A 13,823-nucleotide genomic window follows, 5' to 3' on the forward strand; every position below is an offset into this window, starting at 1 on the left:
TCTCGTTTGAATGATGCACATACCTAGAGACATGAAAAATCATAAACTCTCACTCCAGTTACCAATGGTGTCTTTGATTTCTTCCATTTGATTATCACAAGACAAGAGAATTTTGCAACTGCTTCGTGGTTTACAGGAGGACACTCTTGAGCTTTGTAGAGCTGGAGAAATAACCTAAAAATACTATGAGGCAGTCTAACAATGAGGGAATTCATTGCCCCAACATGGCTTGTCACACGTTACTCTCTGCAGACTCCATGGGTTATTCATTAGTATCTTTAAAGCAGATGACCTCAGTTGTTTTGCTGAGGAAACCAGAGAGAGATTCCCAAGTTGCCTTATGAGTTAGTGTACACCAACACAAGAGAGATGGAAATACGTTCCGTGGAGATTGAGCCTATTTGGGCTGGGAAGGAAGCACCAGCTGCCTCTGAAAGTGATGAAAATTTCTGTTGCAGGAGATATAGGATGGAAGTAGAAGTTTTAGACTATATGTATGTTAAAGTAAGTAGAATATGTTGAATTGTTTTGCGGGCTTTAGCGTAGGCATATAGGTCTGTATAGTTAAGCATGTAAGTGCTTATATAGTACATAGTATTGCAGGATAAGAGTTTATTAATAAGGATTTGAGTTGAGTTTGGACTTAAGATCTTGGAGATACATGCATGACTATTTCAAACCTGCCAGACATTAAATTCATTGTTTAGGAGATCATCTCAGAAAAAATCTTGCAAGAGGAGAAGCAATTGCAGAAGTTGTTAGAATTTCACATCCGCATGCACTTCCTCCCTGTGACAGTCTCGCGTATCAGAGATGTAAAGCTGATTTAAACTTTCTGCAAACAATCAAAGAGAGAATGCTCGTAGAGAAAAGCAGTGGAATAGTTTCTCTAAGGCTAAATTTGATATGCTTGAAAGTATGCTTCAGCTCGTGAGGCAGGTGTGATTTGTCTCTCTCTGAGGCTCAGAGGTGTTCCCCATACCCTGTGTGCCAGGCCAGGCAGCCCCTGCCCCTCCCTGTGCCCGTCTCCAGAGGGGCTGGCCAGGGCAGGGCTGGCACTCCAGGGCAAGAAATGGGTTTTTGGGAGCAGCTCCGTGGCCACTACCCCCAGTTCTGCTTTCACAGCTTCCCCCAGTTCTTGTGGAGGAGGGCAGCTCTTGGGGAGGCTTTGGGTTTGAGCCTGCCAAGTGATTCAGATCAGGTCACTCTGGTTTCCTTGTGTGGTGACTTGCTGTAAATTACTGTTAATGTCCCATGAAAAACTGGTGGAACTAAATATGGCTTCATTAGATGTGCTTCACTGGTGCCAGCTTGCTGTTGTGGTAGAGCAGAAAGGTGTCTGCATCCAGATCTCCTTGCCTAACTCCAGCTAAGTCAGTGAAAGCTCTGTTTTAATGATGCAGCTACATCTCAGCTGGCCTAACAAAAAATACTCAGTTAATCTTTGCTATTTAAAACCTCAGTTTGGTGTTTGATTTTAAATGTGTTTTTTTGGTAGGGGCTAGGATTAAGTAAAAACGAGGTGGTGCTTTTGGACTTAAGCTCAACTTTACAGAAGGACACTCAGAAAAGTACAGCCCTATCTACTCAAATATATTTCCTTTAATTTTTAACTTTAATTTAAACTTTCATAGTTAAGTCAGCCCATGCTCCAGATGTCATTCATCTGTCATTCAGAAGTCAGATTTCAGTATGAAAATATGGAAGAAGCGTGATGGTCTGGATTGAATTTGTATCAGGGGTCTGGAAGTTATGTCTGTTTCTGCATTTAGGCTGTCAAGTCTATATTACAGCTTGCATCATCGTGATGTTAAAACAAAATCCTGCAGCCACTTGTTTTATTTGCCCTTACAATGTTTGTGTTCTTGAAACTTAAATTTAGACACCCATGCAGTTAATTGTGTTGAATATTTTTTTGTGTTCTTAGGTGTAGGCTATTTTAAAGTTTTTTAATTGGAGCAGCATTCACTGTAAGCACATAAACATGAAACCATGCATCCTTTTCCTAATGTAGTTTCTTCAGTGCAACATGTCTTGTTAGCTGAATATTCAGGGTAACTGCAGCTGTTTCTTTTGCCCTTAAATTTCTTGTGGCTACTCGTGTACAATTCTTGAAACATGTTTTTCAGGTTGGATGAATTGTGCATTTTGAGACAGACTTATAATTTATTTCTTTTTGAAATCACTGGCATATAATTCCTTGTTTGCTTTCATTCTGGTGGTATGGATCGAAATGCAATACAGTGTTTGCTTCTCTGTGTGGGTATGACCCCAAATGAAATTTTACATGACTCAGAGTATTTTCCTGTCTCTCAGTCTGAGGTAGGCGTCACACTTGTGCTCGATGTTTTTGCAGATCTTATTGTGGTTATTCAGCTGTTTTGTGTCTCAAGCAGTGTCCAGAACATTGGTGGGTTTGATCTCACTGCTGTCTTTTCTGAAGGTTCTTCAGACCTCCATTCATTCCTTTGACAGGTCTAGAAATCAAAACTCTTCCAAACACAAAATTCTCTTCAGCACTGCTTTTTCTGTGAATACGTATTTTTAAGCCTGGTTTACTTTAAATGACCTTTCTTCTTTTGAGTAGCATACTGAATGAAATGAGAACAGCATACTGGATGGAATAAGACAGCAGTGCTCTCTTATAACAATAAGTACATTATAAAATAAAAAATAAGACAGCTGGGGGTTTGTGGGGAGTTATTGCACTGCAGGTTTGCTGATGACCAGCAGAGAATGAGGCTGTGGGCAGGTGGGGAGCCTCAGGCCAGCGGTGCAGGAGCATCACTCGGTGCCACCCACATGGTGCTAGTGGCAGGGCTGTAAGGAAGGACATGGCTGTGCTTCTCTCCTAACAGACTGGCCAGGCCACTTTGTGAAACGTGTCTGGTTTTGTGTGTTTGGTCCCTCAGCCTTGCTGGAGCCTCTCAGGAGCAGCATGCAGGCAGATCCAGCTGTACCCATGCAGTGGTGTGTGTGTCCCCATCGCTGGCTTTGGCAGCTGGGGCTGCTGGCATCACAGGGCACCGAGTGACAGGGTACAACTGGCTGAGCATGGCTGGCTGCCTGGGGAGGGGGGACAGGAGCCTGTGAAAGGAGGTCTGTGAGGTACAACAGGAGCTGTTCCTGCCTGCAGCAGCTTACTGGGGTGAATGGGCAGCGTTTTGATAGCTGAGGTATTGTCTGGGTTAATAACAGCTGATTATAAACCACATCTGTCTCCCTCTGTATGACATTTTGAAGAGAAGGTCAAGTAAAATCAACATAAAATGTAGAAAGCTGTGTTTTTAAAGGTGTACAAAATGCACAACTTTTAAACATTTCATGTGTTTTAACTCCTTAAAAATCTTTCATAGGACAATTGTACCAGTTACAGTCTTGGAATATAACTGTTCTTTGATAGATTTGATAGTTTAAAGTAAAACTGTGGGTTTTGGCCTTGATGTCAGGGATGCTGATAGTTTTGGTTGTACCTTGTACAGTCAAGGCATGTTTGGCCAACAACATACCAGTCACTTTTGTAGTTGCAAGCCCAGGCCCTAGATACAAACAATACCTTGTAAAAATGCTAAAAAGAAGGAAAGAACTGGGTCTGGGGTAAAGCTTTTATATCCTTATGATTCAAATGTAGCGGATATTTATAGGGTAGATGAAGTACTCAAGTACAACAGGCTTTTTCTTCCTGAGCTGTGATTTAAGGAGTTTCCTGGTGCATGGTAAAGGATGCAGTGCCTGAGCTGCATAACTGTGAGCCAGATTTGCAGACCCAATATCAGTGGTGTGAAACTCATAGGGTTGATATCCCAGGGGGTAGCTCAGAGCCTGGGTCACTGCTGTCCCCTGGATACTGTTTGGGAGCCCTGCTTGTGGCTGGTCAGGGAATTCCCCTGAGACAGGTAACACAGGGCTTTTGATCTTCCTGTGAGAAGGAAACTGTGAGATTGCTGTTTAGAAAAAAAACATTATTACAAATTATCACTTACATTTCTCCTGCTGTATATCATTATGTGAATTTGTTTTAAATTTAATTATTTCCAAATATCAAGCTTTAAACTCTACAAGATGTTTATAAATGGCTGTTGCTGAGCAACAAGACAGAAAATACACTCCATACCCAAAAGAGTGCTACTGCCTTTAAGAAAACTGTCATTTCTGTTTGGATTTTTTATTTTCAAAATTAGTGATTCTGTTTCCCTCCAGCCCTAAGAAGAATTAAGATGAGTTGGTCAGAGGCTTTGCAGCAGCCCACTTGTCATGGAGATGCTCTACTTTCCAATCCTCCCTGGTTGCTTGGCGTTTTTAGGAGGGAATAATAAAGTCCTGTCTGACTTTTCAGAGTGCAGGCAGCAGCAGCAGCACTCTGATAACAGGAGTGCAGTGTATCCTTGGGACTGCCCATGGATCACAGGACAGGTGGCACAAATTTTAGTGGTTTCAGCAGTGGGAGAAACAGGACCTCCTCCTGCCTCTTGTCTGAGTGATTCTGATCTCTTTGTAGGAGATCCAGACCGGTCAAGTTAAGACTTGTGTTTGCCTGCTGCTCAGCTGGCTGTTGATCTGCTTGTGTAGAGCTTACAAAAACTAAACTTTGCTGCTTCAAGTATTTCTAGGCTCAGTATTATTATCTTTGGTGGTGGCACTGTGAACCAAGCATAGGGGAAAATGTAAAGCTGAAAGGAAATTGTTCTAATAGCATCAAATTGCATTTTCAGAGCAACCCCAGCCAAGTAAGTCCCACAGCTCAGAAATCCTTTTGTAATGACTTTGCATTTTGTGAAGATCAGTTCTACACTTCTGCAGTGTGAACTTTGATGACTTTGTGCTCTGTTTTGTTGTTATGCCTTTCTGGCAGAGGCTCTTCTTTTCCCAGCCTGACAATGCAGCCTGCTCTCTCCAGGTGGCCATGTTCAGTCAGCAACAAGTTCACATTGAATAATTTTGGTGAGATTTGGCTTCGACTGTTACCAGCTGTTGCTGTTCACTGCCTCCTTCAGCTAGTGCTGCCAGAATTGACGGTGTCTCTTTGATCCAGACATAAATGAGCTGCTTTATTCCTACCCAGACCCAAGGTCATTCTTGAAAGGGAGGAGGGCAGTGTCTCTCATATTTCTTTTCATGGTTCACATGTGAAAGACTGTGGTTTTTGAGGCTGTCTGTAAATAAAAAAAAGAGAGATCTCTGCTGGAGTGAAAATCATACCAGTTCACTTGTATGGGTAGGTATGAGAAACTTGGGACAGCTTTCTCTCAGTTGAAATTTCCTTTTTCCTTCTAGGATGTAGATAATTTAATGAACTCTTTCAGCTCTTAGCCAAAGAGCTGCTGAGCTGGGAAGATAGCTGTATCTCCTTCTTCTGTGTTTGTGGTTGTGCAATGGAAGTAGAAAACTATTTGCCTGCTGACGAGACTGCTGAGCCGCTTGCATTGCTAATTCTGTTTTGTCAGCAATGTCAATTAGTACTTCAAGAGGTTAATATCTCAGACAAGAGGCTTTGTGAGTCATATGGTCTCATTTGATAGATAATTGTTATAGTCTGCTGATTTCTTCATGTGATCTAAGATGAAATCACGAGGTATGACAGAATACTGTGATTTTTCTATTATATTTTCTTATTATGTAAAATTGTAGTAATCTAGCCAACCTTCTGACCTATGGGTAAGATGTGAAAACTTCTGTGTTTGTTTTCTGCTGTGAACTCTTTCAGAGTTGCTTTATAGATGTCTATAAACTATTGCCCAGCTCGTCCTTCCTTGAACAAAGTACAAAATACGGCATTCCACACTTCAGGGGATTTTGGAGATGCTGCTTTTTCTATGTTGGTCTGCTGAGGCTGGAAGAGAGTCTAGGCAGGAAACTGAGATCTGAAATAGTCCTGTCATTATGCATTTAATAATTTATTTTTCTTCTGAATTCCGGGACATCTCCTCGATATCCCTTCTATTTTCATTCTGACTTTCAAACCAGTCTTGGTTAAGCATTTATTTTGGTGGTTCAGAATTTGCCTTGAACTACCAAAAAGAGTAATGTTTTCATGGATCATAGTCAGGATGATTAAACTAAATTTCATTTGATTCTTGCTGTAATTTATATTGTCATTTCAGTGATAGACTTTTAGACAGCGTAGTCATTTTTAAACTAGAATTTCCTTCCCTTTTTAGAAGGCTCATTTGTAAATCACTGTCTCTAGAAGTTTATCTTATTTTATCCTTATTCTAATGTTGCCATAAAAAAAATTATATGCCAGTAAATAAAGAGGGATGGATAGCAAATACCAGAGTAAGATATTTCCCAAGAGAGGCCCTTGGTCCTGTTTCCACCAATATTGGTTTTCCTCTACAGGGTTGGATACCAGTAAAGGCTATGGAATTTTAATATCAGCTGATTATATAAAAATGTGAAAATCTGATTTTGCAAACCATTTTGCTAAGTTAATGAGGTGAGAATGTTGTGAAATGATTCAGTACTTAAAATTAGGAACATCTCTCTCTTTCCTCCTACCCATTCCCTTTACCAGGTGTTTTCTTTGGCAGGGATTTAAAGCTAGGCACTGGTGCTGGAGATGAAAAGCTACAGCCTAGCACTCATAGGATGGCTTTAATATCTGTAGGGCTGTGTCAAGGAAGGTTCTGCTGTCTGTAGTAGCTCAGTTTCCATGGTGATCTGTTTTCTGCTTTCTCTTTCCCTTCTCTAGACAGCAGAAAATGTACAGTTTTAGCTGGATAAATAAAGATGCCTATTCCATGCTGCCATAAATCACACAGTTAGAAACTGCTACACAGCATTTGCTGCTTCAGGTTATCAGCATTTGTCTTTCAGGCTGCTGCCTTTCTTAGGTCAGGAAAGTTTCCTTGTGTAGCCTAAAGGAAACCAGCCTCTGCTGATCCCTTTTGCTAGACAACATTTAAATGCTTTCCTCTTTAACATTTACTTGGCTTTCTGTTAATTCCTTGGAAGGAATCAGAATATCAGAAATACTGGGGATGGGGAACTTCTGCTGCATCTTGGGGATGGAACCTGGTCAAAGTGTGCTATGCATTCAGTCTTCAGCTGTGTCTGATGCTGCAGCATCTTTTGCTAAACTGGAAAAACTTCCCTGATTTCTGGCAGGGTTTTGATTTTTAGATTTTTGTTACGGCATTTTGGTTCTGGTTTTTGGTTTTTTTTAAAGAATTTTGAGAACAGGTGTATTGTGCTATATTTGGATATATGGATCTTACAAATTATTGATTTTAGGATTTGAAATTTTGACATGAAATTGATTTGAAATTGCTATTATGTTAAATCTTGAGTTTATTATTTATGAAGTTTTACAGAGTATGTTTTGTTTCAAATCAAGTGGGAAGAAAGCATTATCCCTTAGCATACTACTTGACTTTAATATGGCACCTTGCTGTCAAGTCCTGTTTAATTATTTTGGATTTCTTATGGGGTTTCTGTGGGTTTGTGCTTGCATTGTACATACACTTGTTAGCACAGACCTTCATTTCACCTCAAAGTTCCTTGCCTTGTGAATTTGGGATATAGAAGGGCTGAAAACAACCAATGCAAGAGCCCAGACCATACCCTGTGCTGCTGCTTTCCTCTGCTGTCACATGCAGTGCCCTGTGATTGGCAGGAGCACATACTGAAGAGTTGTTTTGGGCATCTTTAATTTCTCTAGTAATTTATCTCTTGGGGAGTGGGGAAAAGACTACATTATAATAAAGTAATGCAGCACTTTTGCCCTGAAAACACTAGCAAATACACATGAAGCCAACAAAGCTCAAAGAAATAAAGAAGCCACACAAGCACAGATTGACTACAAAGAGCAAAGCTTCTTGCCTTTGTATAAAGTCGATTCTTAGAGCTGGCAGTAACACCCAGTGATGATGGAGGAAGGCCAGGTGTGGGAGCATGGCACATTGTGTAGTGGGAATGATGAAAGTGAGTTTTTGTTTATTTATTTCATTATCTTTCTCCTTGCACTTGGTTTATGTGTGTGGCATGAGCTTTTTGGGAGCTCGGGATGAAGGCAGTGCTGTGTGCTAGGGGTACCAGCCGTTGGTCCAGGCTGTTGTAAATTACTCATCTGCAGTGTTCCTAAGGATCATCACAGGTATGGGAAACAAATTTCTGCCTGAAATTCATAATTATTGCAGGCACTGAGCCTCCAGCTGGGCAGGTGCACTTCCCTCTCCTGGACCAGGGGCTTCCTTCACGGGTCCCACTCCCCAAACTGCTGCTCAACACAGTTTATTGTGCCCTGTCTTGCAACAAGAAACAATATGAAGTTTTTCATGAAGTCTTTCAGAAAATCCCCAGCAGAAACAAGCAGTTTGTAATTTTAGTGGGAAAACTGGGTTAATGAATGGAGAAAAAAACCCTTCAGCATTCTTTGAGGCAGAGGAAACTGTACAAAAAGAAGTTGTGTAAGATAAGGTGGTGAAGCTGTATGAGCAAATACAGTTTTCTCTGCCATCAAATGTCATGCTTTGACACATACATTATAGTTATTTTGAAATAAGTTAGTGGACTGAGAATGTTTTGCAGAGCCAGAGCCAAGGAGCTGCTTTGTTTGCCAAGGGGGTGGGTGTGGTGTGACCTCAGTGCTCTGTAGGCATTGCAAGAACATTGGCTCAGGAGCTTTAACATGAGAAAGTGTCACAGCCTTCTCCTTGTTCTGCTCAAGAGATGTTTTCATGTGTGTGTGTTTGCATGTACATGTGACTGTGTCAGTAACTGCTTGCCATACATCTTTAATTGATTCTTGAACATGAGCTAACAATTGTATCTTCACACATTGGAAAATATGAATATTCTTGCTGGTTTTGAAAACAAATCACATGTTTGCTGGATCACTTTTATCAATAAAGTTTGTATGAAAATGGTCATTAATGGGAATCTGGTTTGCTGTTTGTTTTTTTTAATCTGGAGGCCTTTTCAACCAAATCTTTTCAGGTTGGGTTGTTTGATTTCTTTTGACATTCTGAATACAGTCAATTTTAAAGTAGCTCTGTTTGTAACTACAAAGGAAAGAGCTTTTAACACCCGATCAGGCAGTTTTGCCTAAATTAACACAGATGGGCCGAAGTATTCTCTTTGGGGGAAAAGAAGACAAAAATGGCTCTATAATATTATGCTATAAATGCATTTAGAACCTACTCAAAAGAGTTCCTCCAAGTAATTTTTTGGATAGCCAAATTTTTGATCTTTCTGAAAATGCTGATTTTTTTTTTTACTTTGTAGATTTTCAGCATTGAATATTTATCTTGGAATACTTTCTGCATGGAAAATGCCTTTTTCTCTCTGTGTAGGCAATAAAATTATGCTTGTGTAGCCATTTATCAATAGAACAAATTATTCACCTCAGATGTACTAATTAACTTGCCTCTTGCTTAAGGGTTTGTCTGTTAAACATGTATTTAAAAAGAAAAAAAATTAATTCTAGTGTCATTTATTTTGATGATTTAACTCTAGTGCACCCAAAGCTCACTGCTGTTTTGCTGTTGTTGTTATATTGCAGTATGCCAGGGTTTGGATCCCTGATCCAGAGGAGGTCTGGAAGTCAGCAGAACTTCTCAAAGATTATAAACCTGGAGATAAAGTCCTCCAGCTTCGACTTGAGGAGGGCAAGGTAAGTCTATGTATTGTTTGTAAACTGATAGTTCTTGTTCTCAACCAGAGTCTGATGTATCCATTGCAGGAAGCTCTGTGGATTTAGGTGTGTGCAATTGGTTTTGTCCACTCACTTTCTGCAGCATTTTTATCTGCATTCTGCAGATAAATTTTACTGTTTAGTTACAAAAATCAATTTTGCCTTGTTTTTAAAATAAATTAAAAAGCAGTTGCTTTTATCCACTGCCTATTATGTTCAGTTGCATCATCTTTTTCTACTTATGCCATTAAACATATAGCCCTGGTTTGCTATTCCAGGGAGACAGGGTTGCTAGGAGAACAGTGTTGCAGACGAAGAACTGTGACTTTTAAGTTGAGCATAGCCAGGAGAAAATTAATAAAGATAAAAAAGGCAAGTATTAAGGGCATTACAAAGAAGATGCTGTGTGCTGTGTTGAGAAATGATGGCATGCCCATGTACAGCTCACATCATTTTAGCTGGTTTTTCTAATGGAAATAGCAGGTAAATAAAGTGATTTTAGATTTAGAGACATGCAATTAAAACATCTATATTAGAGATTAATTTATATGCAAAAAAAGTTCTAAGTAGCATTTTTTTCAGTGTTTGTATTCTCCACTGTGTTCTGCCATTGTTCCCATGTTGTGTTACTGTGCATGAAGCTGGCTGTAGATTGGTGGGAATCTTCTTCCCCTGCCTGTCCACTCAAGAGGAAAACAATAGGGAAGAGCTGGTTAGATTTATGATATAGCATATTTTGGTTTATCTAATATGCAGCAAAAGCATGGGGTTTGCTTAAGTAATAGTCTAAAAAGATGGTACCTCTATACAGTTGCCTGTTTTTCATATAGAAAACCCCTCTGGGAAATTTTAAATGACATTTTTGAGAAAGAACTGTTAACTCAAATCACCAGAAAATTGACATCTTGCATTGTGTTATTTTACCTTGGGCATGTTTTGCTGGGAAGAGCAGTTGGAGGTACTGAGAGAGGAAACCTAAACACCAGCTCTTCTAAGAGTGCCTGTTTGATTTTCAGGATCTCGAGTATTGCCTCGACCCGAAGACGAAGGAGCTCCCGCCCCTGCGGAACCCTGACATCCTCGTGGGTGAAAATGACCTGACAGCTCTCAGTTATCTCCACGAGCCTGCTGTCCTGCACAACCTCAAAGTTCGCTTTATAGACTCGAAACTCATCTATACCTATTGTGGCAAGTACTGTCTTTTCATACCATCATCTTTACAGAGAGTGCCCTAGACAGGAAAGGGAATGTTGTCTGGTGATGTGTCTGCCTTTAACTTAAAATCATTTACTGGACTATTCTTAGGGAAATCACTATGATTGTGGTCATTAATAGACTTGAGAATATTAAGGTTCAGAGGAAATTGACTTAATTTTGTGTTCCTCCAGCTCCCCAATGGGCTCTGTTTATAAAATGTGTATTCAGCCATTTTTCCTTCCCAGTGGTATTCCAGCCTGGTTGGTGTTCTCCTCAGGCTTGCTCAGGTTGGCATGGGTGGGAAGAGGCTCACAGACTGGCCTTGCTCTTTGGTGGATTTGTTGCCCACCTATTATTGCCTACCTCTGCAGTGAGCTCCTCCATCTCTTTTGGAAGACATCGGTTTATTTTCTTTATCATTTTTTTTCCAATCAGGCAGCTGCAGAAGTGAATTTGTAACAGTTCATGAGCCAGTGCTTGTCTTATCACAGTTACAATTGATCTTGGTTTTAAAAATAACATTTAACTCACAGCAGAGGTTACCCAGACTTGTAATTGCCTGTGGTATTTTCAGATGGCCAGAATGGAGGAAAGTTACTTAAATAATCACTTTATCATAAGTGCAAAATTGCAGCTGAATGGTCTGTTTTAAAAATAAACATTGTGAGGTAGTTTAGGCTTAAAATTTAGATTCGATGCTTCTGGACCTTTTTAGTATGTGTGCATATGTTTCTTTTAAATCTCAGTGTTTAGTCAGAATTCACTGTTAGCTTTTAACATAACTTTTCAAAAGACAGGCAGCACATTAAACATGTTGTGATGGACAGAAGGAGGCATTAACATCCTGCCACACTTGGCTCACACTGGCTGCTCCTTATCTGCAGATGCTTGGCAGAGCACATCTGTTCCCAGTCCTGCTCTCAGCAGTGACCAGACCACAGGGGACTGTCAGACTTTGCCACCCCCTGCTCGCAGCCAGACTTCACTCCCATAGGAGTGGGTGATGATTCACACCACATCTCATCCAGCCCTGCAGTCAGAGCACAGAACAACTTGGGTTGGAAGAGATCTCTGGAAGTCTTCAGTGAAGTTTCCTACTTAAAACAAGTCTTGACTTGTTAGATCAGGTTGCTCAGGGCTTGGCCCAGTTTAAGTGTGTATTTGAGTATCTCCAGCGATGCCTGTCTGGGCAGCCCCTGCTCAGGGTTCGTGTTGTGGGGAACCAGCTCAGTTCCCCCGGTATGGACATGATCTGTGTTTCTTTCCCAAGTGCCCCTATGGCAAAGCTCTTGTGTGAAAGGGCTTTTGTGCAGGTGTAGTCTCATGGCCTGAGCTTGTGAGGGGTTTTCAGTCTCAATTTTGTGGTCTCCTTACACTGCCATAGCCCTTCCCACAAGCCTGTCCGGACTGTGCCCTGGCTGCTTGCAGACAGGCTTTGTGTTGAGCAGCATTTCAGAGGTTTTCCAAAGGAATGTGTTGTCTGCTGGTTGTGTTTTGCTGTGTTTGGGAAAACATGAAAAAGGCTCGTTTCAAGTATTCCCCAGTGCAGCTGTAATTGTGGTTTTGGCTGGTTTTATCATTTCTCATGGGCTTGGGAGGCCTTTAGCTCTCCATGGCTGGGTCTGCCAAGGGGCCTGGAGCTGGGTTGGCTGGTTTGCTTCCAACAAGACCCTGGAGCTGCTTGTAGGTTTGTCAGGAATGTGTGGATCCCATAGTGTGGGGGTTCCTGGTGCTCAGAGAGAAGGAGGTGTCGAGGTTCAGCGCTGCTGAGGAGTGGTGTGCTGTGATTTATTCACTTGGGATGGAGGCAGGGGTATGTTGTGTTACAGGCTGAGCCAAATGGAGCTGGCACGTCAGCCTCTAAAAACCTGATCCTTTGGCCTCAGACATCCACCTTTCTGACTTCTCCATTAGTTCCCATCCTGCTGCAGGTTACTTCCCCTCTGCAGTGATTATTGCCTTGGAGCTCAGCCTCAGGGGGGCTGCAGTTGCCTCCTGATGTGACTCTCAAATGAGCCAGGTTAGTTAAAATAGCCTGTGAAGGTGGTTTGAGCTAACCCAGTTTTATGCAGCCCAAAGGAGACTAAAACCACTTCAGTCCATCAAGAGAATCATGGTAACAAGATCCTCAGCAGTAGAACTAGAACAGGAATGTGTGGATGGATAGTTTTCCAGGGCCCTAAAAATTAATTCTGCATGCTGTCTTAGTGTGATATGTGAAATGGATATTAAATTCTTTAAAATTTCACTTTGAAGTAATTCAAACTTTTAAACAGAAAACTTCCCGATTTCCTAATTTGAAGTCAGCCTTTCACCAGCAATTCAGAGGTGATTTATAACTTTGCTTCACTGTTGGAAACATGAAATGATAAATTAATGAAGGAAGTTGAAAAGTTACAAAGGAAAATTTGAATGCTTACATGGAAAAACTACTACAGCTGTGATGAAAACTCAGTGAATCTTGGTGATTAGTTCAGATTAGTAAAAAGTACTGCCTGCTATGCAGGAGAAAAATCTTTAAATTAATAAATGACATTTATGTCCAATTTGGCCACAGATGAACAAGTATGTTCAAAGTAGGATTAGATAAGTTGACTTTGGGCATGTATAAAGACGAATGGCATAAAGAGTAGCCAGAGTTCAACTTAGTGTGGTTGTAAGAACAAAAACACACATGAATCTGATTTAGGAAAGGCTGTATTTCTTAAAATAGCAATATGATTTAGCAGAGATAAAGAGAAGTTATATGTAAATTAATCTGGATTATAGCCCTGTGAGGCAGACTGATTTCAAAGTTCTACAGAAAGCAAATAATTCCAAACTCTCTTGTTTTGGTTATTTCCAGATGGTAGCTGCTTGTAGATTTTACAGATGGCTACTGAAGTTAAGTGTTTTAATATGCTGGAGACTTGTCACGAGGCTGCTTGTTCCCAATTCAAGGGTTTATTTTTGCCAGTGTAACCAAAAGCAGGAGGGAATTGTCGGAAGTCTC

The 13,823-nt window shown here is 40.8% G+C and overlaps 1 protein-coding gene across 1 annotated transcript in view; it reads left to right on the plus strand.

The window, feature by feature from the left end:
- Nucleotides 1–468: 468 nt before the first annotated feature.
- Nucleotides 469–13,823, plus strand: part of MYO5A (myosin VA) — an 86,998-nt gene continuing 73,643 nt past the window's right edge. Inside the window, exons 1-4 of the mRNA XM_033517030.1 lie at nt 469–504; nt 5,084–5,215; nt 9,503–9,613; nt 10,651–10,822. Coding sequence (XP_033372921.1) covers nt 469–504; nt 5,084–5,215; nt 9,503–9,613; nt 10,651–10,822 — 451 coding nt within the window. The remainder of the gene's footprint in view (nt 505–5,083; nt 5,216–9,502; nt 9,614–10,650; nt 10,823–13,823) is intronic.

The sequence above is a fragment of the Parus major genome, chromosome 10, assembly GCF_001522545.3.
Source record: "Parus major isolate Abel chromosome 10, Parus_major1.1, whole genome shotgun sequence".
NCBI lineage: Eukaryota > Metazoa > Chordata > Aves > Passeriformes > Paridae > Parus > Parus major.